This window comes from Loa loa, assembly GCF_000183805.2.
Source record: "Loa loa unplaced genomic scaffold supercont3.7, whole genome shotgun sequence".
In the NCBI taxonomy this organism is placed as follows: domain Eukaryota; kingdom Metazoa; phylum Nematoda; class Chromadorea; order Rhabditida; family Onchocercidae; genus Loa; species Loa loa.
The window spans coordinates 168651-194803 of record NW_018108187.1 but is presented as its reverse complement, the minus strand read 5'-3'; the positions used below and the strand labels follow the sequence as shown (position 1 = coordinate 194803).

Below are 26153 nucleotides of genomic sequence, written 5' to 3'. Positions count from 1 at the left end.
ACGATAAGACTCTCTCTCTCTCCCTCCTCTCTCTCTCCTCCTCTCTCTCTCTCTCTATTGTAAACTTTTCCCAATCTATTAATCAAGCTTTTGTCGGAATTGGGCAAAGAACTTATGTGCAGATGTTGAAACATTGTAGAGAACTTCTAGTCTGGTAGTTAAGCCAATGTGTTTGGAATGTTAGACCAATCTCACTATATAAGGAGGTAGGGTTAGTCATCCTGGTGGTCAGTTACCAAGTCGAAAAGCTAGAACAGTCAATCTGACAGCTCCTGTAACTCCCGCATTCGATAGCTTTCGCAACTACGCAATCCCACACCTCGCTCAATAATCAGTCGGGAAGCTCACGCAAGCACTCATGACGGCATATAGTCAGGCATTCAATTTCGACCATGGTTCAACGGCAGAGAAACAACAAAACAACAGTTCAATAGCGCAAACGAGAAGACCGTTTGTTATCCTTCAATATTTATTGTGTCTGGTTTGCCAGCTCTAGAACACGCAACATATAATTGTCCATGTGAGAAGCAATTCATGTTTAGATGTGACCGTAGAATTCTAAAGATTGGCTCTGAGCTTTCTTGATGGTGAATGCAAACGTAATCGAATTGTGAATTACAATCTCTTAAATTGAAATGGCACTATAGGAATACGAGGCATGAGGCTATCTTCACCTTTAAAAGGTCTACAATTTTTTTATTGCAAACCGCGTCCGTTGCAATCCTTTGGCTAGTTGATGTATTTTAACATGATAATTGGCATGCCGATTTCCAATTGCAGTACGTGCGGTGGCATACCTGGCAGATTGGGTGAATTCAAAAATCCTGTTGGATAATTAATCGCTTCATCTATTTCCACAACAGTGTTGACAGACTTGTGTATGATTGCCTCGGTTTGAATGTCAGACTAAATAATATTAAGTTCGTAAATGTCTTTGTTCTTGGCCATAAGAATAGCTCGTTTGCTCAGCTAATCGTGATTCTTATAAGGTTTGAATGTTGGGGAATACTTTCTCAACTAATTCTTTTGACGTTACTAAATTGCAGAAGTTATGAGGCAATGAAATTCTTCCTGAGGTCGGATCAACAACCGGCACCTTTCCCTTCCCAATTTCCAGCAATTGGTGAGAGTATTTCAGCTGATCAGTCATTTTGCAGTTGAACACATATTTGTAATTAATTTTATCGCCTTTATTTATGTTAATTTTAACATGTCGTCACAACATGTCGCCACAAGTAGCAAGCATTTATTTCGTCCACTAATGTCGATACAAGTAATGTTTGCCTGAAATCCCCTGCAAACAGCATTAATTGTTTGCCCAAATGGTTTGGTGTTTCTCTGCAAATCTTGCAATGATTGATAAGACCCTTGATCGATTTTTTGCGCTTCGTTGTGCGTTCATTCCAAACAATAAGTTCGCATTTCTGCAATACTTTTCCCATGCCGAATGCTTTGGGAATGTTGTACGTGGTAGTTTTAATGAATTGTATGTTCAATGGTAATTTCAATTTCAAAGCGAAATGGGCAGTTCTTCCAACTGGTAGCAATGTCGAGCTATTCCGGAGGATGCAGAAGATAGGGCTATGTCATTTTGAAATTGAATTGTTGCCAGAATCAATCTAATTAGGAATATTTTAGCAGTTCCTCCTGGCGCATCCAAGAAGATTTCTCCAATTGCATTATTGACAGTTCGCATTATTAGCTCGTAAATATCTTTTTGCTCAAGTGTTAGCTAAGGAATATTTGCTTGCACATACGACAAAAGATCTAACGTGTTGTAATTTTGTTCACCGACTATATCGAATGCGATAGCAGTATCTACTGATCAATTCAGTGATGGCAATCCCATTGATTGAGAAATTTGTTCGCGATTTCCAAGCACAAATGTCCAGTCATTATCAACTCTTCGTTATAGATCTCTGCTGTGAAATCCATGTTCATATTTGAAATTCCCTTGCCTACTCGATGGAAAACATCTTCAGCTATACGCCATTTATATTGTTCCCGTATGAATTATACCCGCAAATAGTTTCCAAGAAAACTCAATAATCGAAACTCAGTAATTTCTAAGCAAAAAAAATTCCTGAAGGACAGAAAATACGTGTTGAGATCAAATTTCGTTAAAGTGAAGGTCGGCGCAATATCGTCCAGAAAGGATGACGATAGGTAGCCGCCAATGCGTCTGATCTGTTGTTGCTCTGGTCACAGAATTTTGCAAAGAGAAGCACCACATTGCCTCATGCTAGGATCGAACCAGCGACCTTCTGTTTACGAGACAGACGCTCTGCCACTGAGCTAATGAGGCTCCGGTTGTCGTGACGAATGACGTAGTATAGAAGAAATTTATAATTGAATCTAAATATTTTGAAGTTTTTTGATTGCAACCTTTATTGATTCGTCTTCAGAAGGAGTAAAGCTTTGAAACACTTGGATTCCAAACCATTCATTTTCTACACTTTTTAGGTAGCTCTTCATATCTTCAACTCATGCGTCTTCAGTCCATTCATTCTACTGCTGACAGCCCTACTTGAATTTCATCCATTCCAATTTCAGTCTTCCTTAAGGATTGATAAAGTTGTTTTCATGCAATTCATTTTGCTAGTTCCTGTGATAAGTATTCACAGAGCAAAATCAAACTTCACTCTTTTTGCTGCCTAAGTCATGAAATCATCATCTTTCCTTTTTGTGTTTTGTATGATTCTTTGCTGCAAAGACTGGCTAGAAGGAAAAGGTCAGAAAAAAGAAGGAAAAATAGGTGGAATCCTCAAATGTGAACGAGATTGGTATAGAGTAATTCCCGAAGTTGTAGCAGTTTGAAAGAGGTAAAAATGCAGCATCTTTTTCATCATGGTAAGTGAACTTTTTACGACATATGCGCCAGAATTCCAGGAAATGTTACCGTTTCTGTCCAAAAATGATTGTCCCCTGATCAAAAAATATCGGTGCATCTCTTTTTATAAGTAGGAGATGATCCAAATAGAACATTCTTATTAGGGACATTACTATATTTAGCATCTTTCGTAACATGGAGTAGAAAAACAGAAGGAATATTTCTAGAGTTATTTGAATCCAGCGGAACTCTTCTAGATCTGATTATAAAACAAGTTCGATGCTCAATTTATCTTGTAGCTTTCATCTTCGGATTTACCTCTTTATAGAAGTGGAAATAAAAGCGAAATGTTCGCACATTTTATCATGATCAAAGCAAAAAAATGAGAATATAGCTTCGGTCTTCGATCAATAGTTTTCCATCAATCGGAGTTGACATTCGAACAGTGTAATAAAAGTTTTTGTTTCTTCATGAACTGTTCTGGAATGATCATGTCAATAATGTTAGGCCCAGGGAAGGTTCTGAAAATTTAAACTCATCATTTTTCTGATGTTTAGACTTGTTATCAACAATTTTTTCTTTTAACCTTCAGACGTTCTTCTAGTGAATGTCTAATATTTCACAGTATTTGATGTGTTCAATACAACATACTAATTAGGTAGCAAAGTTCTGCTTTTTTATTAGGAATAAACAACCTTCTATCACGTGAAGCTGTAAGCGTAATTGTTTATTGAAGTTTAGAAGTGGCTCAATTCCCTTTGTTTGCGCTCAAACGAATTCAGGTACCGTTATATTTTCTTCTCATTTTCATTGGAAATGAGAATTCAAGAAAAGTTGTTAATGATAAATCACAGTAACTAGTCACACTAACTACTACAAAGATCAAAAATAACGAAAAGCCAAAGTGATAATTGACAAGATGACCACAACAGTTATTTCTGCGCCAAAAGGGTTTACAACATTTACATTTGAAGACATTACGATTTTCTTTCATCTCCTCTGTTGTTTCTCTTCGTTTATCTTCGCAAATAATATCGAATTTATCGTTCTCTTCTAACAAGAAAGAAAGAAAGTATAAGAAGACAAGGTAATACTTTTGGCCTGAAATAAATGATGACGCCGGGATGTCTTTGGCCATAAGCCAGGATTTGTTATTTTAAGCATCTAAAAAAGACATCGTCAGAATGAAGCCTTCGATAAACTTCCATTTGACCTGCCTCATTTCCCCATATTTTCTTCCTACTTCTAAAGTAAAACATTACTGCTATGCCGTTGTGATACTGGCTCTATTGATACAAGAAATTTCAAACAAAACTTGCAAGTATTGTACTTGAAAACACTTGCAATTTACTGTACTTAAAAAAGTACTCAAAATGCATGAGAAATGACAAATTAAATGAAATAAAACAAACATGGCAACAATGGAAATGATTTACACTATATTTCACTGTAGTTAAATCATCAAAATTCTCTCTACAACTGCACAAATATGGGTAATCATTTTTCATCTCCTAATGCGTTTCAGTATTACGATTATCATATCAGCTATCTGATGAATCAATCAGCCAAACAAAAGAAAAAAGCAGAATGCGATCTCTTCTCATGTTTAACCCAAGGTAAATATGTAATTTAATGTAAAATGTGTAAAAACTATTGGATGATTGGTCTCTGCAATTAATTTCCAGAAGATTTTCACCACAAAACTCAGTGTCTGGGAGTGGAATAGCTTAGATCGAGTAATCACAAAATTCTTTCTACTTAAATTTTCAAAGTTTCTTTAAGAAAATAGTATAGACAATACTCATCCTATAACCAAAGAGAGTACAAGATAGTTAGAAATTATCCGCTCAACCATGCAACATTGTACAATAATATTTTGGAAGTAGACAACCATTTGAAATTTGAAAATTGTTTAATCAAAAATGATAGTAAGAAACAAAAATACTATAATTTTCCTCATTTTGAAACTAAACTGCTGGGACCGAAGTTCCTTGCACTTTTCGATCCACTTCTAAATGTAAATTCTGAGTAATGAAACGGTAAACCCCAATTTTGTCTATTTAAAATAGTGACACCAAAAATCCGACTACACGATCATTTTGTAAGCGTAGAAAGTTTTTCTAAAAAAGGAACTGTCCAAAACCCATGCTAAAAAAGACTAAAAACCCATTATTTTTAGTATAGGAACTTTGGAATCAAAATTATCTGCCTTTACAATGGCAGTTATGAAATTGAGCAACTGAATCTACTCTCAAAACAGCATTGGAAAATGCAACATTTAAAAAACTATTAAATCCCACAAAGAGTATACCTCCAATAGAAGAAAAATTTACATATAGAGCAAAAGCGACAAACTTGAAGAGACTAAGATTACAAACGCATATATCAGTAGTACTCATCTTCACCAATAGCGTTACATAAGCAAAATGCCACCGTTATACCGAATATCTGAAATAAAAAGACTTTTGCTGCTTTAAAAGTTGCTTGGATACTTCTTGACTTTATTCTGATGCTCAGTGAGCTCCAGATATTCTCTTGCATAATCTGAATAATCTGTAATTCTAAGGTATTTGGCGGCATATTCCTTCTAACCAAAAAACTCCGAAGTTTATTAAAAACTTCTATGGAAATAAAATAAAAATATTGAAATATATTCTAGTTCTATCTTCTATATTAATCATTTTAGTAAAACTCTGAAATGATTATCTTGAAAACATACGAAAGAATTTTAATTGGGTTCACAGAAAGGTTCAAAGTTCAACAAATTCTTAGATTTGACGCTTTTTGGAGATAAATGGTCCTATGGAAGTATTCAGTTTACCTGTATCAATGCAATGCTGATTACAGTCCATGCAACAATCTTGAAATGAGTTGATAAGGCCTGCACAGAATCTTTGATTCTATCATAGCAACCCTACAGTGCAATAATGATGTAAAAGAAAACGTGATGTTGCTGGAATCATTTAGTACAAAAGAACCGAATTGTTGCAAGAAAGTGTAGAGATAAATGAAAGGTGATAATTTTTAGGTTTTCTCAGAAATCATCTAACTTTTTATTTACAATGGTAAGTTTCTGCCTTGGCTTTTATTCAGAATTTTGAGTTCGGATGTAAATGGAAGAATGATTTTGTTGAGCAAAATTTTAAGAAACTTTAAATATAATTCGACGAGAAATGACCACTGACATCGCCATATCTTGCTATTACAGGACAAAATGCCATTAAAGTTCCATCCTTATTTGGCGGACAACAAGCTGGCGGAAAATGATGTCTTCGACCAGTTAGCTGATACCAACCACTTTCGTTGAAATCACCAATTTTTGAATCTACGCCACAACAAGATTTCTGTAAATCATCACACAGATATTATAAGCGGTTTCGTTATCATTAGAAGATTAACAGGAAAAGTTACGATTGCTGTTGTAGGCGAGTTCTGATAGCTAGGACACATGACAACTATAAACATGACCAAAATAACCGTACATTCAATTAGCACAGTTTTGAACTTGTTTTATTTAAATTAATTTTGCTTTCATTAGATAACTTATAAATCCTACGCTATCATCAAACTCACCTCGATCATGATTTTATCCCATGCAGCCTTCATAAGCACTGTATCATCGGACATTCTGCTTGTAGTATCCGTTCCGTTATACAATTTTAGCGACGCTTTTAAAATTTGTCGAAAATCTTGTGCGAACTGCAGCTCATCAATGAAAGAAATGAAAGATGGATCAAGAAGAGAAGATTGCATATGAATAAACAACTTTACATTGAAGATTCTATTTGAGCAATGAATAAATGAATACCTACCATGTGGCTATGCATGACGGCATATATCGCAGCTGCTATTTGTGTTGCCAATATAATCATAAGGCATGTTGCATACTGTAAAAAATAATCAATCGAGCGACGATGATCATGACCTTTGAAAAAGCTGTTAATTTTCCTTCTGTATTTTAAATCTACCAGTGTTAAAAATGATTTTGTCTTATTACAGTGCTACAATAACTCCCTCCTCATTGCTCTAAGGTATCGCTTTTCAAATTTCTGATTTATAAATTTCCGGCATCAAAACGAGCGCATAATCTCAATTTGTTATTCGACAAATTACATGATACGACTAGCGGAGACATCGAACATCAGTAGTTGGAACCCCTTCCTAATGGGATCAAGCTAAGAACAGAAAGTGTCTCATCTAGTTGAACAATAACTGTCTCATTTAGAAATTTTAATTGCATGTCTTTAGTCTTCTCTGGATTGGATGCACAAGAAAACAGATGTTTTGAACAGTTTCTGTGTTATTTCGTAAATGTATGGATGGATCATTGTTACTTTATTTCTGTAAAATAAACAGAAGCAGTTGTTCTTCGCTGACCCATCACAAAATACAATACTGATTAATAAATATGCAAAACTAACTGAGCTAATGATAACTTACGCAGCATAAAAGGACACGCCATTCTTTGGCTGCTCCACAGCAACCCATAAACGATACAACAATAACAATTATACCACCAATAATCAACAGAAATCCAATCTGTCGCACCGCTGCTGGTTTAGATGCCTTTAATTATAAAATTTATAATCCTAAATATTTAAATTTATATATGAGAGTTTAAATTTATATATGATATTAAACTGAATAATGGTTTCATTATATGGACAATAATGAATTTAGGTATTGCTATAACAAATTTTATCAAACTTCTGATTTGTATTTTTATCAGCATAGAATTTATTCTTTATTCTTCTTTCCTTCTATCTCCTTTTTCGTCGCAGGTATAAAAAAGTTTGCCTTGACAACTTTACCTTAACAGATAGAAAGGAAAACCAGGATTATGAAGGAGCATACCAATTCTCGCAATCCATCATCGGTCACTTGAACTTTTTCACTGGCGATTGCCAAGCTATCCACTGCATATCGATCTAGCACCAACCATGTGCCAATACCAACACATACCAAACCACATAGCTGTAAACATCTTCATCTTATTCCGGTAAACGAGAATGATAGCTTCGCGTCAGTGAAACAAATATTTTGTGAAAATTGATTCATGCAGTAAGGTTATTCAGATAAGATATTCAAAATATTAAAAGAAAGGTTACCAAAAAAATCAAATTAAAGACGAAAAGGCAAAATTTAAGGCATCTTGCACCGCAACTCAAATTTGCCATCCAGTGTTGTATCAAAATGTCCTTTCAATAAAGTTGTGCAAAGCACTGATATATAAGATTTTCCAAGGATGTGCAAGTTCACTTTCTTTTAATTGCTCTCGATCGTAATTTTCTTCAGCTTTCAGTCGTAAAACCTAAATTCAGTAGGTTAAACTGTTTAAGTAATATACGAATAAAGTTAAGTGATATAGGAATAAAATATTTGACAATAAATCCTGTAGATGTACACTTTTATTATATTGATGATTTTCGATGTAACACTTAATCTACCATTTTCGGTAAATTTTTTATCATCAACGGTCACTTTTATTCTTTAAGACTTTATAGGGAGGTGAAGTTTTTTGAAAATACTTTCGAAACCTTTTATCGCTGATATTAAACTTTGCCGAATGTCGCGGTATATTTTATCCTCAATTCATTTTCAACTACTGAGAATATCTATCAAGAACATAAAAAGGGAAGTCAAAGTAACGAATATTTGAAAAAGTAAGAAGCGTTGTATCTCTCGCAAATTGAATTTTCTCGAATTTGATTTATATAAAAACATTGCTTTTCGAAAATTTTTAAAGCTATTTTCTCCAAAAACGAAAGCCCATAATTTGATAACATGAGAAAAAAAGTTTTAAAAAAAGAATTGAACAAATTCGTACAAAAAAAGATTGCCGAAATTAATTCCTCGATTCTAATTTAGATAATTGAACTATCGAAGCTGTCGATCTGATTTCATATATAACTCTTGATGACTTTATTTCTCATTATTTTCAATAATCAGAATATGAAGAAGAAGAGTTTAATCACAGAGAATAATTCATATTAGAACAGCATAATGACTCTTTTAAAGTAACTTCATATTATTCCATTTAAATCATCGCAGCATCAATGACAGTATCATTCTTGTTATCACTCTCTTAGAGCATTTTCTTAACTGATGTTACAATCTAAATTAGTGGCTCCCAACTTTTTTTTGACCACTTTGAGTTTTTTATTTGTAACATGGACCAAAAGGTTCAAATAATAAATTCTGTTAGTTTGGAGATAAATTTTAATCAGAACTTCTAACGTATTAGTCAAAGTCAAAGTCACAGTCCTCTCGAACCATATTTTAGTTCTCGTGAACGGCCGGTCGGGAACCACTAATTTAAATAAATGATCTTGTCGGGAAAACCAAAAAAAAAATTTATAATTCGTTAAAACAATCAAAGTATGTGTATCACAAATTTGTATCTTAAATATTGTCTTATTTAGATCATTTCCCGATAAGTGATTCATTGCACAAAAATTACAATTAAATTTTCAAATGCACTACACAGTATCAAGTGATGAATCATTTATCCAATTCCTGTAATATTGTGGTAAAGGACTGCCATTTAATAACCAAACTACTCTTAATCTTTGGTCCTTATTAAACAGTTAGATGACAACTCAGCTTACGCACATTGATGGGCATATTGTAGAGATGTGTAATCTGATAACCATGCTTATAACCAATGGTACATTTCTAAACTTCTGTTAAACATCGCATTTCTTTGTTTTAGAATCCCTTTGTCTAAGAACTTTTATATAATGCATTGGTTTTGTAATCCACGGCCACTTGTTCTTAATATAAATTAACTAAGATATGTAAATTTCTCTTGCAGCTGTGAGAATACTGTCATTTGGTATGATTGTTCCTCTTCCTTATATAAACCGTAAGAAATTCTAACATTCATTGTTAATTCTATTGGTCGGCACTCAGCTTCACACAACACACTCTTCATATTTCTCCCAGTTCACTAATTACTACTTACAAATTTCTCCCATTGTTCTACTGGTATTATTCTGGACGTTATTCTAATAACTAATGATTCTAATGACATTATTCTAGTAAGTTGTAATTGGAATAAGTTTGAATCCATTTCTATTGTATTTGGTATCCGGACGATAATAAAGGATAAACTGCCGTACGTTTCGGGCACAAACAATACCGGTTTTAAAGGAATGACTGTGTAAGTCATTCCTTTAAAACTTAACTGCCTTCTACAACGAACAAAAACAATATCCTTCATCTTTTTACTCTTTTTTCCATGACAAATCTAAGAATTTATGATACTAAATGATTGTATGATGGTTTCTGCTTCGGAATCAAAATTTAAAACTATTCAGGAATGCGAATACATTATGGAATCAACAGCTGTTTAACACTACGTCAGCAGGATCTAATTTTTCAGGAAAACATCGCACGAACGAAGCGATCCTCTGCTTTCTTACTAATAGCTCCTCTTGCATCCACGCAGTCTCAAAAAAAAGATACTCTCCACGGCTTAAAAAATCAAATTAGCCTGTTGTTTGAACCTATTTTACCAAAATCTTGCAAATTTGATTTGATTTGATTATATAATTAAGCTATCAGCTTCATACATAAACCTCAATTTCAATCTGATTTAATTAAATTCAGTAAATGTGGATTGATATACACACATATATAATTCAATACCGTGTTTCCCGTAAATAAGAAGGATCGTATATTATTCCCTTGCCCCTTGAACAAAAAAAAAAAAAAGAAAAGAAAAGTTCTAGAGCTTATTTTCACAGAATGTCTTATTTTCGAGGAAACAATCATTCATTTTGTCTTCACCAACCAGAAAGACCAGGCGTTCTGATGCTTCTCGACCCTGGTATTCCTGCGTAGCCATTAGGCTCAGCGCAGCCGGTGTTCCCTGCGACCACGCCGAACGGCGAAAAGGCCGGGCAATGACCAGTGGAGGACGGAGGTGGGCCCAAGGCGTTATCAAGAGCTTGACACGGCTGCAGGAAGCGACGGTATTCGTGCTGCTTGCGGCTGCGGTAAGGCCGAACTAGGTCTTGTTTTCAGAGGACGGCTTATATTAAGCCCTTCCTTGAAAATGTCACTAGGAGCTATTTTCAGAGGATGATTTATTTTCGGAGAGACACAGTAATGCAAAATAATGATAATCTACTGCATTACAAAACAAGTTAGATCAAAAATAAGAGCATAGCTGGCGGATAAGTAATACATGTCAGAAAAAAATGCCTTACTACAAGAATGTATTCGAAAAACTCATCCAATTACTATATGTAGCAGTTTTAAAAGTTATCTATCCAGTAATGACTTCATTGTTCTCAATAAGAACTGCTCTTCGTTCTGCAAAACTTTGTGATTGCTGAATAGTAGCAAATAAGAGCCAGCAATACTTATATTAAAATATAATAGTAATCAAGAGGATTATTCATGTTGCAAGTAATCGCAATACAGATTAAAATGGAAGGATATGAAAAAGTTAAAGAAAGGATGCATAGTTCATATGAGAAAAACCTGGATAACTTTCCACGTGAAGAAATTTTAGTCTATTGACGTTATTCTCGTCAAGTGTGATTCTCATACGTTTTTAAATTTTACTGATGGGAAAATACCGCACCAGTGCTATCAGAAATATTATTATTTTATGAAATTATTTTTAGCAGCCTTCAGGAAATACGTAGAACTTGAAAACAAAGTCAAAAGTTAGTAGAAGTATTTAAGATCACGCGACATTTCAATATTATGTATTTCGACAAAAAATATATGGAAAATATAACATATAAAGTCAAAGTGCTTTGTGCTATTATCCATTTCCTCCAGAAAACAGAATTATTTTTCGCACTTTTACTTCTCCGTAAAAAAAAGTACCGTTGTAAAAGGCTTAGGAAGAAATTTTTGAGATGGAAAATCAGAGAGGAAGGCTTATTAAATACTTGAATGACAGCCTGACCTGCAAAAAAAGAGACCGAATGACACAGCCTTACCTGATGTCAGTTTGTGAGCCAAGTCAAAAATGAATGACATGAATGAAACTACTCGGCGACATTTTTCAAAAAGAAAGTAACTTCTTTCACTATCTTCTTGAAAAATTTTTCAAAAAAGAAGGGCAATTAAAAAGTTTATGTTTTTCTCACTTTGCTGCAGCAATTACTTCGTCTTGATAGTTTTGTGAAGCATGAAATGTAAAGTAGTGAATGTGTTGCATCAGTCCTACAGATTCATCATAATGCTTACTTCCTCTGTTCTAACAATAAACAAAGTTGATAGTCACTGAAGCATAGACTTTCATTCATTCATCCTCCTCTTTCCTTCTTTCTCTCGGTGGAAAAGTTGAAAAACTCTTTCTTCTGTTTTCCGCTTAAACCATTCCTGCTTGTAATGGAAAGATTAATGGAAACAAACATTTTGAAATGTGATTGACGATATGTTTTTCACGTATCACAAGATGCAAAGAAATAGCTGTGGGAATGAATAAACAGATCAAAATAACGGATAAAAAGAGCAGATGAATGATGGATGGAACGACGTTCGGATAATTACTATAGTTCATCTTCTCCAATGATTTTGTTGCACTTGTCAAGGATCAAGTTGAAAATACAAAGATGAGTTTATCGAAGTATTGACAAAATCATTCTTCTCCTCTTTTTTAATGTAGAAAGAAATCTGATAATTGGATCTAGTCTAGCTGGAATCGAACGAAATGTTCAGTTTCATATCAAAAATTAACCTAATTTCAAAACTATGAAGATCTGAGGCAGAACAGGTGGATTAGATTGGGATGAAGGCCTGTCAGCTGCATAGACTCAGTTTAACTGATATGATGGACAGCTCGCTTCTTCTTTAATCTATTTTAATGAAAATTAGGCCTATTGCGACGATTATCAATATCCTGACAGTCCTCATTGTTTCTAACGATACTATTCTATCCTCACTCCTTTACCCTGCACTGTTTACCACGATTTCCCAAGCACCTCTTCATTATTTTCAGTTTATCATTGCTTACCACTTTCACTCTTTACTGCGGTGCTCTTAGTCTTCAGATCAAGTAGCAGAGGTTATATACAGTTAGTCGATTCTGTTGATCGCTTTCACGTCTGTGTACTACTACAGCTCTTCAGTGTTTCTCATCAGTGAGGAAAAAATCGTCGTCTATTTATATAATTGATGAATGAAAACCCATCCACATACAGAGAGCGAGCAAGTAGTTCGAATTTGTTTTAGTAGAACCAGTGATCCAACACTTTGATTAATGATAAGTTTGAACAATGATTTGATAACAATGCAAGTCAATCCTCTCTAGTTAAGATATAAAAAACTAGTACTAACCGGTGCATGTAACCCATTTGTAATCTCGAGATCATTCAGGTGATGCAGCACTTTAGAAACACAGAGTTCTCAATTTCACAGTGGATATATGCTTAATGATAAGCATTGTTAGTCACAAGCGAAAATGCTATTAATAAAAGTAACGTATTTACATGCGAATCATTAAAATCATTTTCAAGAAATTTTAAGTAGTATTTAACCATCAAGTGATAGTACCTTCAAAATATCCTCTTAATGACCACCTGCTAATTTAAATTGATGAGGTTTGATGTCCAAGTATAAAATTGCTCGACTAATAAGATACCTTCTTTGTACGTATATAAAATATTAATGAGAAGTTTGGCATTTCCATTGACCAATTTGTGACTTTGTGCTAAACACTAAGCACTCTGATGTAATGATTGCGAGATTTTTCTTCGGAATTTTTAATGCAAATTCGTATTTCATGGTGAGAAAATATGGTTGGTTGAGTGAGAAAACAAACTTACATTACAAAACCACATCAAATTGAGAGAAACCATAAGAATAAAGTGAAACGACCAACGTCGCTTTTGCACACGAATGTGACGACATTGACTGACAAAAAATTTCTTGAGCTGGAAAGGAATCCGGGGTGCAGCGATCAGTAATAGATCGGCAGTCCAGAAGCGATAGAATAAGGTGATTACGAAATATGACAAGGAAACCAAACATTTTCGAAGTCACATTTTGCAAGTTATCAGAATTACAACAATATGATACGGTAAAAGGACGGTAGTGGTGAGACTGGCTAATGAAGACGTTCAAATAAATTATGCATTGACCCAAAATGTACTTCATCCTTTACATTCAGAAATCCATTTGGAACTTTTTCGAAAAAAGTACCCAGCAACTCGCATCATTGCTTCGTAAAGATTTCAAAAAATGATAAACAAAATTTATGTGAACGTCTGAAGCACGTGGGAATACAACATGATCCCATCATGATCCTGGATCCGTTTCAAGAAGTACGATATAATCATTTCAAATGTTGAATTTCGCCGCTGATTCATAATCGTTTCAACTTGGACGGAAAACATGAATTTCAAGAAACACAAACACAAGGTTTTCGCTAAAAAAACAGACTTTGTTCAATATTCTTTTGATTGATCCATCAGTGTTTATAATAGGTATGATCTTTTACAGCAATCAAGAAACAAAAATGAAAATCAAATATTTTTATAGAAGTGAGATGCAGAAAAAACTTTAGAATCAGAATAATTTCTACTTGAAAAATGTTTAGAGTCCTTTCCAGGCAATTAAGGAGCACTTTCCAGGGATTTTCAGGGGGTGCAAATTCTCATCACAATAAATCATTATTTATTCATTTCGTCATGTAAAAATAAAGAAGACAAGAATACACACACATACACACACACACACATACACACAAACATACACACACATACATACACATACACATACACACACACATACATAATGCACTACTGAGAAACACTAGTGGAAATGTTTAAGTCAAGTGATTAAGAGCGGCGAAAACAATATTTTAGTCAACTCAACATTTTCTAAAATCATCAGTAACCACTCATAAACCTAGGTCGTATTGCGGTACGCATTACATGCGGTGGTTGTGGCATCGCTCCATACGGCAGCAAGGACCCATGCGCTCCCGTCAATGGAGCCCCCTGAATAGTTGGTGATGGCAAAGGCAGTGCAGTGGCATGAGGCTGAAGAAACGGACCACGCGGTGGTGGTCCACCAAGAAACAACGGTGGTGGTGGTGGAGTGCCAATCCAGCCAGGTGGTATGAACGGAGTTGCTGGCTGTGGTGACGGTGCATCACCACATAGGAATCGTTGTAATTCCTGTTCGGTATCCACAATCATTACCAGAAACGGCGATCCCGGGACATGTTCACCATGCCATTTAACTTCCACCTAAAATTAAATCCTGTTTACATTGAAGAAAAAAAATTAAACCCTATATATTATTGGAAACACTTAAGTCACAATATAAAAAGCAAAATATCCCGGAATGATACCATCTTTTACACTGGAAAAGTAACTATACTGAAGCCTTCATTTCCTTATCTATTATTTCTTATATTTCAATATTCTGAATGCTCAATTTCGCCAATCACTTTAAGATTAATGTATGAAATGTAGTAGAACCTGGTAATCTCCCGGTTCCTTTGGTTCATATTTACAATGAATTGTTCTTTCCTGCTTCTTTTCTCTTTGCATTTCTACGTTGAATGCTCCTTTTGGTCCTCGAACACGTACTGTGAGCTGTCCTGCTCCAGCGCCTTTCGTTTCAACAATGAAATTTGATTTAAATCTGTAACAAAAAGCTTTGATTATTCATCGGATACATCTATGATATAAAATATGCGTAAAAGAAATAAATGACTACTGATCAGATTTCTTGGATGATATCCAGACTTGCATTTTGCATTTTAAATAAAAAATTAACAGTAAAGAAAGAAATTGAGATCAATAAAAAAGTTCAGCTTACGTGGACAGAATTCCATGCTCAATTCCAGGTCCATATACACGAACTTTGGATGCATCTGGCGGATAGGAAACATTGAAAATGAACGGACTTCCTGGCACCTGCTCATCCGAATATTTCACAACTAAAACAATTGAAATGAACATTTTTAAAAATTTCCCAGTTTCCCTATTACGTATTTTCACCGTAGTCAATTATGATTTGTTCAAAGGGATCAATGTTAAATAAAGCAGAAACATTAAAATAAGAAAACAGAGGAATGTGAAAAAAGATGCACGAGAAAATCGGCCAAATTTCAAAAACCGTTCTCAATCTATTTCCAAATTGTTTTTTGTTTAAAGGATATCATCCAAGGAAAAGATGCGTAAAAACGAATTTATCACTACTTGTTATAGAAGCAAACATACCCAGTGTATGTTTCCCAATTTCAGAAGGTCTAACTGAAAGAGTATATGTACCATCGCGAAGATCGTAAAGTTCACAGTATGCAAGTTTCGTTGGTCCCATACATTGTGCTGATAGCTGGCCTGAAACGAAAACATAATATTCTAAACATTAATTGGAAATCAAAATACTTCTGACATATTTCTTAACTTAATACCTTCTGGGAACTTACTACAATAATCCCACTCATGGAAATCATTCGCAATTACAGGTGCACATTTTACATATTTCGATTTCGGAGTTAAAATTAAGCCATACTGAGAGTTTGAATATGCTTAACTGAGTATGCAGTAGGATCAGGCTTACGTTACCATAATTTTCTATTAATTTATTATTAACGGGTAGAAAAACAATGCTACAACAGGCAGCATGCGATATCTAAGTAATACTTCAACAACAGCGTGTAAAGGAATACTGTTAAGTAATAATTTGTGTAGAATATCAGTGTTGTACATTCATGAAAGGTGTAAATTAACAGTGTTCTAAAATTTCTACCTTTTGCGCAAGCCCTAAATCGGATTGTTTTTGGAATTGTTCTATGACGACGTAAATAACAAACATTATTGAAGATTCATACCTGGTCCCGCTTTCCTAGTATCAATAATAGTTTTCACATCCTCATTTACGATCCCCATCTTTAACGTATTCGCATCGATAATGATGGCCTCCGCAGCACTTGAATGCAGATCAACTTGCACTCGGAAAGGTGAACCTCGAACATGGTGCCCGTCCCACGTTATCTGTAATCGCAATGTCTATTACTGTCTAAAATAATTCTTGAAGTCTCTAAAATTTCGGGATTCAAATTAGTGAACAAGCACCATCAAGCAGTCAGAGAATCTTAACTTTCATGTAATCAATAGCCTTACTTTTAGTATCAAGCCAATTTGCAAAATAAAATTAATTTCATATCGACAACTGAAGAGTTCAAGCCAAATTTGATAAAACCAACCTGTAACTCATAGATGCCAGGTATCAGCGGTGTGTAGATAGCTTTGTAAACGTTGTTTCCCAGATGAGTTAAGCGCACCGGAATATCTGCTTTTTGTCCAAACAAAGAACATGATACCTGTCCATCTGAAATATGACAATCACAAAAAGTTTTGAGTTGTTTGACCCTCCTAACACGCAATTGACATTCATAACCGTAACGTCACATACAAACTGTACCAAAATTTGCAATTAAGAATGGCAAACCTTTAGAGACATCGGAGCCATCGATGATAAATTCTGCTTGTTCATTATTAGTAGCCCGTGTTACACCCTCACCTCGTAGTACTACTCTCAGGTAGTCTGTTCCACTCCCCTCGTAATGTGAACGATCACTAAATTTCGGTGTTTGTAAAAATGAATTAAGATTAGGATTGTTTAGTTGACAATGGCTCCCCCTACAATAGGAATAGTAAATACATATAAAAAAAAAGAGAAAAAAACATGAATCATGAACAGTGACCCAATCTGACAATTTCTTTAACTGGGAATTATTAATGCTCCGGATTTGCTCCTCCAGAAGGTTATCCGGAACGTTATTCAGTATTTTAAATAAGATTAATATTTTTCAACCACATTAGGATAAATGACATCAGAAATTAATTTTACGTTCATTTGCAACGGTTTCTAAAAATTTGTCTAAAAACTAGAATGAATGACACTTTTGACACTTTCCAACAATGAAGTTGAAAAACATCAAAAGTGTGAAATCATTTATAAATTATCAAATTTGTTGTATATATTCAAATTAGTGAAAACAACTCGGAACCCACTTACTCAGGTCGAGATCTTAGGGTGCTGTGTGACGTTGTTGCGACAGTATTTGCAAGCGGTACGGCACGTGAGGTCGAGGGCTGTTCGCCTTCAGCAATTACGTGTAGTGGCTGTGCTTTTTGGACCGCTATATCAGACCAGTAAAGATAGATGCCGTATTTTCCAGGTTGATGCGGATAATATATTACACGATATTTGCCATAGCCAAGTGACTCAACATCACAACCACTCATTGATTTGCCGTCGCAATCACGAACTTCCGCTCGAAGTTTGCCTGAGATTTTTTGATTGTGAGAAATTCAAAAAATATTTCTGATGAGTTCAAATGAACTCACTAAAGCGAATAAGGCTGATAAAAGAACTCAATCACCGCTATCAAATGATACAACCACAAGTTCTTTTACACATAAATTAGCCTTCAACTAAAACTATTTAGCAACAGAAACCTTAAAATACTAGAGATATTTAAAACTTGTAAAAGCAATTTTTCCGCACAAATGACTTACCAGATCCGGCGGCTGTGGCATCAACGTCGATGATGTTTCTCTGCTGTATTGCGAATTGATATACCCCATTTTCATCAGCCAAGTGATCATTCACAACCACTTTCCGTGGATCAACAACTTCGATCTCGAATGGACTTCCTGAATTGGTTTTATTGCTTCACATCAGCATTCACCAACAAAAGTTTAATGAAAAAGGAAATTAGTGAACACTGTCACGAAAAAATTACCAGAAACAGTTCGATTGTTATGCTCAATATTTACTAAATAACGGCCCACTTCCGTTGGTGTAAACGAAATTTCCGTTGTTCCATCTGGATTTTTGTTTACTGTATGCCGAATTTTCGCTTTCGTCGGTCCTGAAGAATTGTTTTAATTCGTTAAAGTTTTACTAAAGCTATATTAATTTACTTCAACATAAGCAAAAGGAAGCAGGATAATTCATCCTGCCCAGAGGGACAGAAGCTTCTCAGACAAGCAACAAAGTCATTTTATTTAAAAATTAAAAAAGCGCCATATATATTCTTGTAAGTTAAATAATTGTTCCAAATAATTTAATTTTCAGTCAAATGAAAGACAAGAGAACGAAGTACCAGTCTTCATTAGGAATCATGAGAAAAGCGATTCTCTACCTCGTACGTCGATTTTCAAATTTCCTTTTACATTTTTGGCATCGAAAATGATGCTCGTTGGACGATCCACCTCCACAGGATGTTCCGTTGCGGATCCACGCAAAATAGGTTTGCCATGCTCTTCAACAATCAATGTATGCGGTGTACCTGAAACATAAATAGCAGAAATTCCTGTTTAGTTCTTATTTATGGACTTCAAGGGAATGGCTAGGAAGAAGATACGAGAGGTAAATAATAATTGTAGTAGCTATTATTTAAATCTCTTATCTGAAATTTTAGTTATTATATCATCTAAATTTTTACCATTAACAAGAAAACCAGCCAATTTTGCGAACAATTTATACTGGCCAATTTTGGTTGGGGTAAATTCGAAAACATCATCACCATCAGCGGTTGTTTGCATATCTACTCGCACCGGTTCATTAGATGGGTCAGTCAATTCCACAGTCAAGTCACCGCCACCTGCCAGTTGACGGTTCACTATAACATTTAAAATTCTTAAAATTATTGAACAGGGCATATATTAACAAACGATATATAAACAATGTTACAATGTTGCAATAAAACAAAAATATGCTGAAAAACGTCATGCTAGTAGCAAACTCCAAAGAACTTACCGGTAATAAGCGCAGGTTGTTTGATAATGAATGGATCATTGATACCTTTGATAAAGACTTTCCTTGGATCGATCACTATGCACTTAAATGGACTACCAGCTATTGGTGCATCAGCGAATGTTATTTCAATTTGATGAAGACCTGAAGAAAGAATTCTAAATTCCGGACGATTTAGAGGGTGAGAAGATTTAAAAGATCTATAAGTTCAATATGAGACTGATTAGGATTTATGCGCCAGTTATCCAACGTGCTCCTAAAATGATTAAAATTGATATTTAATGAGAAATATTTTGAAAGGAATTTGCTCATTAAACGGGGACCTTATACTACTAAGAAGATAAGGGAGGAAACATTGAGAGACCGATCTGATCTTCCTCCATGAAGCTAACAAATAATAGATATTCAATATATGTGTTGTATGTTTGCATTCTTAACTGAAAATTTACTTATATGCTCAAAGTTGGTAATGCATTGTTTGATTCTTCTCTAAATTTGTTTTTTACAGACAATTGCCGTCCTCACTTTTCCATGCTGATTATCTGTTTAAATGGTATGAGCAGTTTCATTCAGAAAGCACTTTAAAAACTGCCCTCTATTTGTTACTCACGAGTAAGAGTGTGGGAAACCAAGATTAACCGAGCGATAATAGTAGAAGAGGATGATGACCTATGAATTTATTATACACCAATTATTTACAGAAACTAACAGTTAGTGTTCGTAAATGATTTATGGAGACCGAAAATCAATCAGTGAATGTAAAAAACGAGTCGCTAATGTGTAGAAAGTTTGTAAAAAAAAGTATTTTTCTTTTTTTACAAACCTAGACAGCCAAATGAGTTATATCCACTGATTTGGAACACCATCTGGCATGAATGATGAAAGTAAGGGATAAATAGGAGATCAGAAAAAAGCTACAAGGGAATTTCCTAAACCAAAAGTTAACATTGAAATTTTATCGATTTCAGTTTTTTTTTCGGAATAAAAAAGCTACCGATGTTTTCAGGTGTAAATTCGACCCAATAACTATCATCATGTTGTTTATAACACCGAACTGGTAATGGTCTACCTCGTAAATCTGAAAAAAAAGTTATAAAAACAGAAAAATCGGAAGTTAAAGAAGAAAAGGAAGAATGCATAAATTAGTGAAATTGCAGCGTGGGCAATACAGACATGTGACACAGTGTGATATAACGAAGTGCAACACGACATTGGTGAACTAAAAATAATTAAAATTTAGTGAAACTTGGTACAATTTCACAACATGTGATTTTACTGGGAATGGAACATATACCTGAAATTAGCTTATTACAATAAAACAAAATATATTTCACTTCTTCGTTTATCTGCACCTTTATATATACATTTTTAAACTGATAGTATACCGCAACAAAACGACGAATTTAAAAGCCATCGCACCAACTTATGTGAACACTTTGATACCAGTGATATAATGATTGGTACCAATGTTGACAGAAATCGAAAAAGTAGTTTGAAGACTTTAAGAATAAATTTCGAATTTTAGAAACTCACAGCAAATGCGTACGTGCTTCTACTTATTTCCACTCTCATTTAAGTCATCGTTTTTTATTCTTCTTGAGAAAGCAAAAATACCTGACACTACTACATCCAATTCACCATGTTCTGTGTCATTCAATGAAACTTCAAAACGAGCTGTTTTGCCACGTTGTGCACGTGTCAATGCATCACCACGTGCTCTCACTGATCCTGCATCGCTTACGATGCATTCGTATGGACATTCTACAATTTGTTAAAAAAAATTTTGAATTATAAAGAATCTTGAAAAAGATCATGAAATCATTGCAGTTTAAAAAACTTATAACACAAAAAATTTTTTGGATGAAGATTTTCGCCTTTTCCGTTTTAATGGAAGCTAACTTACTACCTTCGAGTCAAGTAATGCATTTCTATTATTCTCTGCCAACCATTGAATATTCTTGAAAAGCCATAGATAAAAAAGACGGTAAAATAAATTGGAAAAAAGTCAAGCTAATAAATTTCCAGAAGAAAGAGAAGATAATGCTCCAAAAAAAAAAGCTTCCCGTCTTTCCTTCTTATGCAAGGACTGGCAAAAGTCTCACACATAAATATTGTCTTATAAATGGAAAGTGAAAAAGTTACGAAATATGATTTTTCTGTTACAAGAAAGAATTAACGATTCACTTCTGAAACTATACCCGGTAGAAGCATTTCATCGATCATCACATCTATCAGATGAAGTCCAACCTGTCGCGGTATAAACGAACACACGTGAAGGCCTCTTTTGATACGTTTCATCGTGCATGGTACCTCCTTACCTCCACATGTTACTCTCACTGTTGCATTCACACCACCCGAATTTGACCAATCCACTGGAAGGTCATTAAAAGCTACCAATTTTCAAAACCAATTAAATTTTTGAAATATTTCTTGAATCATATTGGTTAAACAAGTATCAGTAAAGAACACATTAAAAAAACGACTCAACCATTGAAACGTTGTTCGATGCCAACACGATCATTTTTCAGACCGATTACTCGCACAGCGCTCAAATCCAGTACCGTAATTTTGAAAGGACTTCCTCGGATATGCTCGTCGCCTACCAGCACTGATATACTATGAACTCCTTCTGTTCGTGGTGTGAATTCCACTTCGAATATTTCATCGGGAAGTTTCTTCAGCGATACAGGGACTGGATTTCGTTCTGGATCTGAAAGATACAAAAAACTGATTCCAGATGTGTTTTAGTTCTAAATTTGTATGTTGTTAAAAACCGTTCAATTTCAAAATCTAAAGTTTCTAATGAAGCATACGAAACATAAGTAATGCCATCCACATATTTCAACAATGTAACCATCCATCCAAAAAAAATACTTGTACTCCAGATATCGAGTGGACAAAACTCTTTTCATATGGATAGCATATTTCGGAGGGACAGCCTAACCAATAAAAATACCATCATTATTCGATCAACAATTACTTGAAGAGATAATCGTGTTTATTTTTTATAGCATTTATTTAACAATTAGAAGATAAATTTAAGAAGATGAGCTAACCAATGATGACAACCGATAAGTGTTTTCCGGCATCAGGTTCGGTTCGTAGAATTAGTTTAGATGACCAACCAACCAATGCTTGTTCAATATCATCTACGAGTACAGCACCGCGACCACTTTGAATAACTCGGACATACTGCCGTTCACCGTAAGGCATCTCGTTAACAAAAACATCCACAGAATAACGACCTGTTTCATGAAATCTGAAACAAGCAAAAAAGTGGAAAAGAGAATAAAGAAATTTTAATAATAGAGTCTCCCATTCATGACCATGCAAATATATAGGCTGAATCGAGTTTCTGAAGTGAACCTAATATAAACTCAGGGTTATACAGATATATAGATCGGATCAAGTATCCGAAGTAAATTTAATATAAACTATCCTGTGTGTAGAGTACTTCAAGATAAAAATTGTTGTGGGATGAAATTACAATTTACCAGCTTTGCTAATTATGGACAAGTTTTTTATAACTTCTCTATCTATTCCGTTTGAAAAACTACACTGCTACAAGAAATATTTACGTGCAAAAGGCTCGAACAATCCTATCACTTCCAACTTCTGTTTTCGCTGGCACTAATCCATTTCTGGCATTCTTAACTTCTACTTTCACATTCCCCTGCACAACGTCACCTGTGTTCACTAAAAACAAAGAAATTCCTGGAAGTAAATATCAGCAAGAGATGTAAAATACCATAAAACATTTTGTCTTTCAAATTTATTATATATCTCGCTGATTCTATTTGACTGTTTAGCGATTTCCCCTTCTCTGAATTGGCGCATTCTGCAACTACTTACACAGATGTATTTTAAAATAAGGATAAGGCAATTTACACTCAAAGATAATCTCTTTGCCAGCAAGAATGGTCGACGGGATACGGGCAATTTTCGGTGGTTCCGAAACTTCCATCACAAATGGTCCGATACCGAGCTGCTGGCCGTTCACAACGATTTCAATTTCATGTTCACCTGTAGTAATGAAAAGGTATACTAAGTTAGTAATTAAAGCACATTCTTCCCGAAACTGGTATTTCCTAACAGAATATGAGATGTTTCATTATGCACAAGCTGAAAAGTTTTTTTCGACAATTGTGATTGCAACAGACAAACGCATCCTAAGAATTCATTCACTATCAATTGGTAAATCAATCTAACACAACAGCTATAAAATTCGCTTCAGTAATTAGCTACGAGGAAAAACGATACCTGATGTTAGAGGCCGGAATTGAACATGATATCCATTGCAAACTTTTTCTACTTCAACATCCAGTTCACGACCATGCGAATCTGAATTTCAGCATTCCTCTGTGCAACACGCCGAAACCAACCAGTATGGAGGGAATATGAACAAGGTGGACAGAAACAGTGCATTTAACAAGTAAAGCAATGACAAATTGGAGTAAGCTTCAAGCAAAAGCATCTAAATCAACTTTTGTCTAGAAGGCATTTCTGACAAAGTCGGAGAAACAATAATAAATGTCATAGTGTTATTTGTGATAACTACTATATTCACTTCTATGCAAGCAATTAACTAATTCCACCTCTTTTTTAATTCGAACAAATGTATTGTCGATGTTCAACGATTTTATGGATGTTGAGATTTCCGGAAGTTTTAAAAGGTACTTTAGTTCAGGACTTATCTCCGATTTTGTGAGACAAGCAACGTGTTATAACATCAATAATTTCAAAAACCAACCAGTGATGGCAACATTGCAATCAATTTCACGCCCGCCTGTATCGATGCTAAAGCCTTTCGTTTGACCAACCTGAGCAAAAAAATTACGAATCTAAATAAATAAGCTTGTGTTTTCCATTTTAATCTGATTTTCAGAAGTTCATATTTTGATGGAAGTGAAGGTGTTTAAATTTAGAATGGATGACAAAGAAATGCAAGATATTTTCCGAAATCCGAAAAAAATTAGCACTATACCTGTCCTATAGTCAGATCGCCAACTAGACGAATCTCTTGTTCTGATCCTAGAGTGTTCACCGATGATGACATACCCGCAATCAACTGTGATGATCTTTCTCGCACTGGACAGACCATTGGTGAACCTTAAATTTGCATAACTGAAATGCACGGTAAAACCTATTTAGTAATAAAGTGAATTAGATTCGGCTAAAATTGTTATAATTATAAACAGTATCATTTCAATGATTTTTGTTGTGCCAAAACATCTTTTGAAACCACGAAGAAGAGAGCTGTAATCAAAAAGCTTTACACAACGATAGGATAAGGTACTGGAAGCTCTTGATGCTTTAAACGATCTACATTTCAGTACAAACTAAAAATGACGAAAGAATAACTTGACCTTCAATTTGACACACAGATTTAATACCTCCAGAACCAAAATTATTCGAAAACGTACTGAATTGAAATGCTTATTGCGTTATAATACATATTCAACCATAAATTCTTTGCAAATAAGAAAAAATTATAATTACCTGGAACTGGGTCTCCATTGAATCGAACACTTATAAGGTGATCTTTAGCTTCCTGTGGTGTAAATGAAACTTTGAATTTCGCTTGTCCTTCTGCCTAAAAGATAACGAATTTTATAAAATATTGGATTGGATACGATTATACAATTCTTATTTTCCCCACTTTTCCCATTAATTTGAATTCATTAATTCCGACTCTCTGGGCCATTTTTTTCCAGTTGTAAAGAACCAGTACAAGTTAAAAGTAACATTCAAACCTGCACGAAATTTGGCACATTTCGATTCTCAACACTGACTATAATTTCCATATTTCCAGCCCCAGCTCGAGCAGCATCAATCATAAATGTACAAGGACGTCCAACAACCGCTTCTTCTATGCATGAAAGTTTGGCACATTTTGCATCAAATGCTTTGGAAGTGAACGGAGATCCAGCAACCGGTTTACCGTCACAGCTTACATCAACCTGAAAATTAAGAACCAAAAAATATTTGAAATCTTTTGTTGTTCACGAAGCATAACAGAAATACTGCAAAAATATAGTAAATCAATGGTGTTGTCCTCCACATATCATCTATTGAAAACGAAATATTTACACAAGAGCAATAGAAAATGCAACAAGCACGCTTGTCATATCGTTCCTTTTAAATAGCTGGATGATATATATATATTTTATACATGGAATGTTACTCACTTGATGATTCCCGACGTTCTTTGGTGTGTAAGAGATGATGTATTTCTTGTCCTCTGCATCACCTTTTGATATGCTCACCGGAATGTTATTACCCTGCGAATCGGTAATGCGTATTTGTGGTAACACATCTTTCATACCTTCTACAACTACATAGATCTGTGCTACCTGTCCAACCGGAACTCTTTCCAATCCAGGACCCGAAACTGTTACCGACTGCGCCTTTACCAGGTGACAAACGAATGGACTTCCTAAATTAATTGCATGCTCCGTAAAAAAATAGAAAAGTCAAAACTGCAGAATTTCTAGTAAATTTATACTCGCTAGAAAGCGTACCTTTCTACCTCTCCCTCCCTCCCTCTCTCTCTCTCTCTCTCTCTCTCTCTCTC

General features: G+C 34.8%; 3 protein-coding genes and 1 non-coding gene across 4 annotated transcripts in view; 1 reads left to right on the top strand and 3 right to left on the bottom strand.

The window, feature by feature from the left end:
* Positions 1-2233: 2233 nt before the first annotated feature.
* Positions 2234-2305, bottom strand: LOAG_20002. Its single transcript has one exon. It is a non-coding gene; the product is annotated as a tRNA-Thr (tRNA).
* A 3337-nt stretch (positions 2306-5642) lies between these two features.
* On the bottom strand, positions 5643-8084 carry LOAG_03942 (tetraspanin family protein; the record flags this gene model as incomplete). The annotated part of the gene is made up of 7 exons (XM_003139479.2): positions 7939-8084; positions 7685-7804; positions 7271-7396; positions 6643-6717; positions 6404-6529; positions 6016-6174; positions 5643-5744 (listed from the first exon to the last, which is right to left on the bottom strand). The coding sequence occupies exons 1-7, from the start codon at positions 8005-8007 to the stop codon at positions 5643-5645; spliced, it is 777 nt and encodes a 258-aa protein (XP_003139527.2). The 5' UTR covers positions 8008-8084.
* A 1337-nt stretch (positions 8085-9421) lies between these two features.
* Positions 9422-10845, top strand: LOAG_03941 (hypothetical protein; the record flags this gene model as incomplete). The annotated part of the gene is made up of 3 exons (XM_003139478.1): positions 9422-9497; positions 9872-9992; positions 10638-10845. 3 exons carry the CDS (start codon positions 9422-9424, stop codon positions 10843-10845), a joined length of 405 nt encoding a protein of 134 aa, XP_003139526.1.
* Positions 10846-14685: 3840 nt separating this feature from the next.
* The window catches only part of LOAG_16538 (FLN-2 protein), a gene marked incomplete at both ends in the record, with an annotated part of 21829 nt that continues 10361 nt past the window's right edge, over positions 14686-26153 (bottom strand). Inside the window, 26 exons of the mRNA XM_020449192.1 lie at positions 14686-15048; positions 15283-15448; positions 15626-15746; positions 16030-16149; positions 16644-16806; positions 17019-17143; positions 17264-17391; positions 17834-18104; positions 18337-18474; positions 18564-18692; positions 18966-19112; positions 19269-19445; positions 19583-19723; positions 20574-20657; positions 21194-21340; positions 21778-21951; positions 22068-22289; positions 22636-22838; positions 23158-23275; positions 23468-23602; positions 23840-23920; positions 24330-24399; positions 24564-24688; positions 25079-25172; positions 25333-25539; positions 25768-26015. Of these exons, the coding sequence (XP_020307312.1) occupies positions 14686-15048; positions 15283-15448; positions 15626-15746; positions 16030-16149; positions 16644-16806; positions 17019-17143; positions 17264-17391; positions 17834-18104; positions 18337-18474; positions 18564-18692; positions 18966-19112; positions 19269-19445; positions 19583-19723; positions 20574-20657; positions 21194-21340; positions 21778-21951; positions 22068-22289; positions 22636-22838; positions 23158-23275; positions 23468-23602; positions 23840-23920; positions 24330-24399; positions 24564-24688; positions 25079-25172; positions 25333-25539; positions 25768-26015 (4097 nt within the window). The remainder of the gene's footprint in view (positions 15049-15282; positions 15449-15625; positions 15747-16029; positions 16150-16643; positions 16807-17018; positions 17144-17263; positions 17392-17833; positions 18105-18336; positions 18475-18563; positions 18693-18965; positions 19113-19268; positions 19446-19582; positions 19724-20573; positions 20658-21193; positions 21341-21777; positions 21952-22067; positions 22290-22635; positions 22839-23157; positions 23276-23467; positions 23603-23839; positions 23921-24329; positions 24400-24563; positions 24689-25078; positions 25173-25332; positions 25540-25767; positions 26016-26153) is intronic.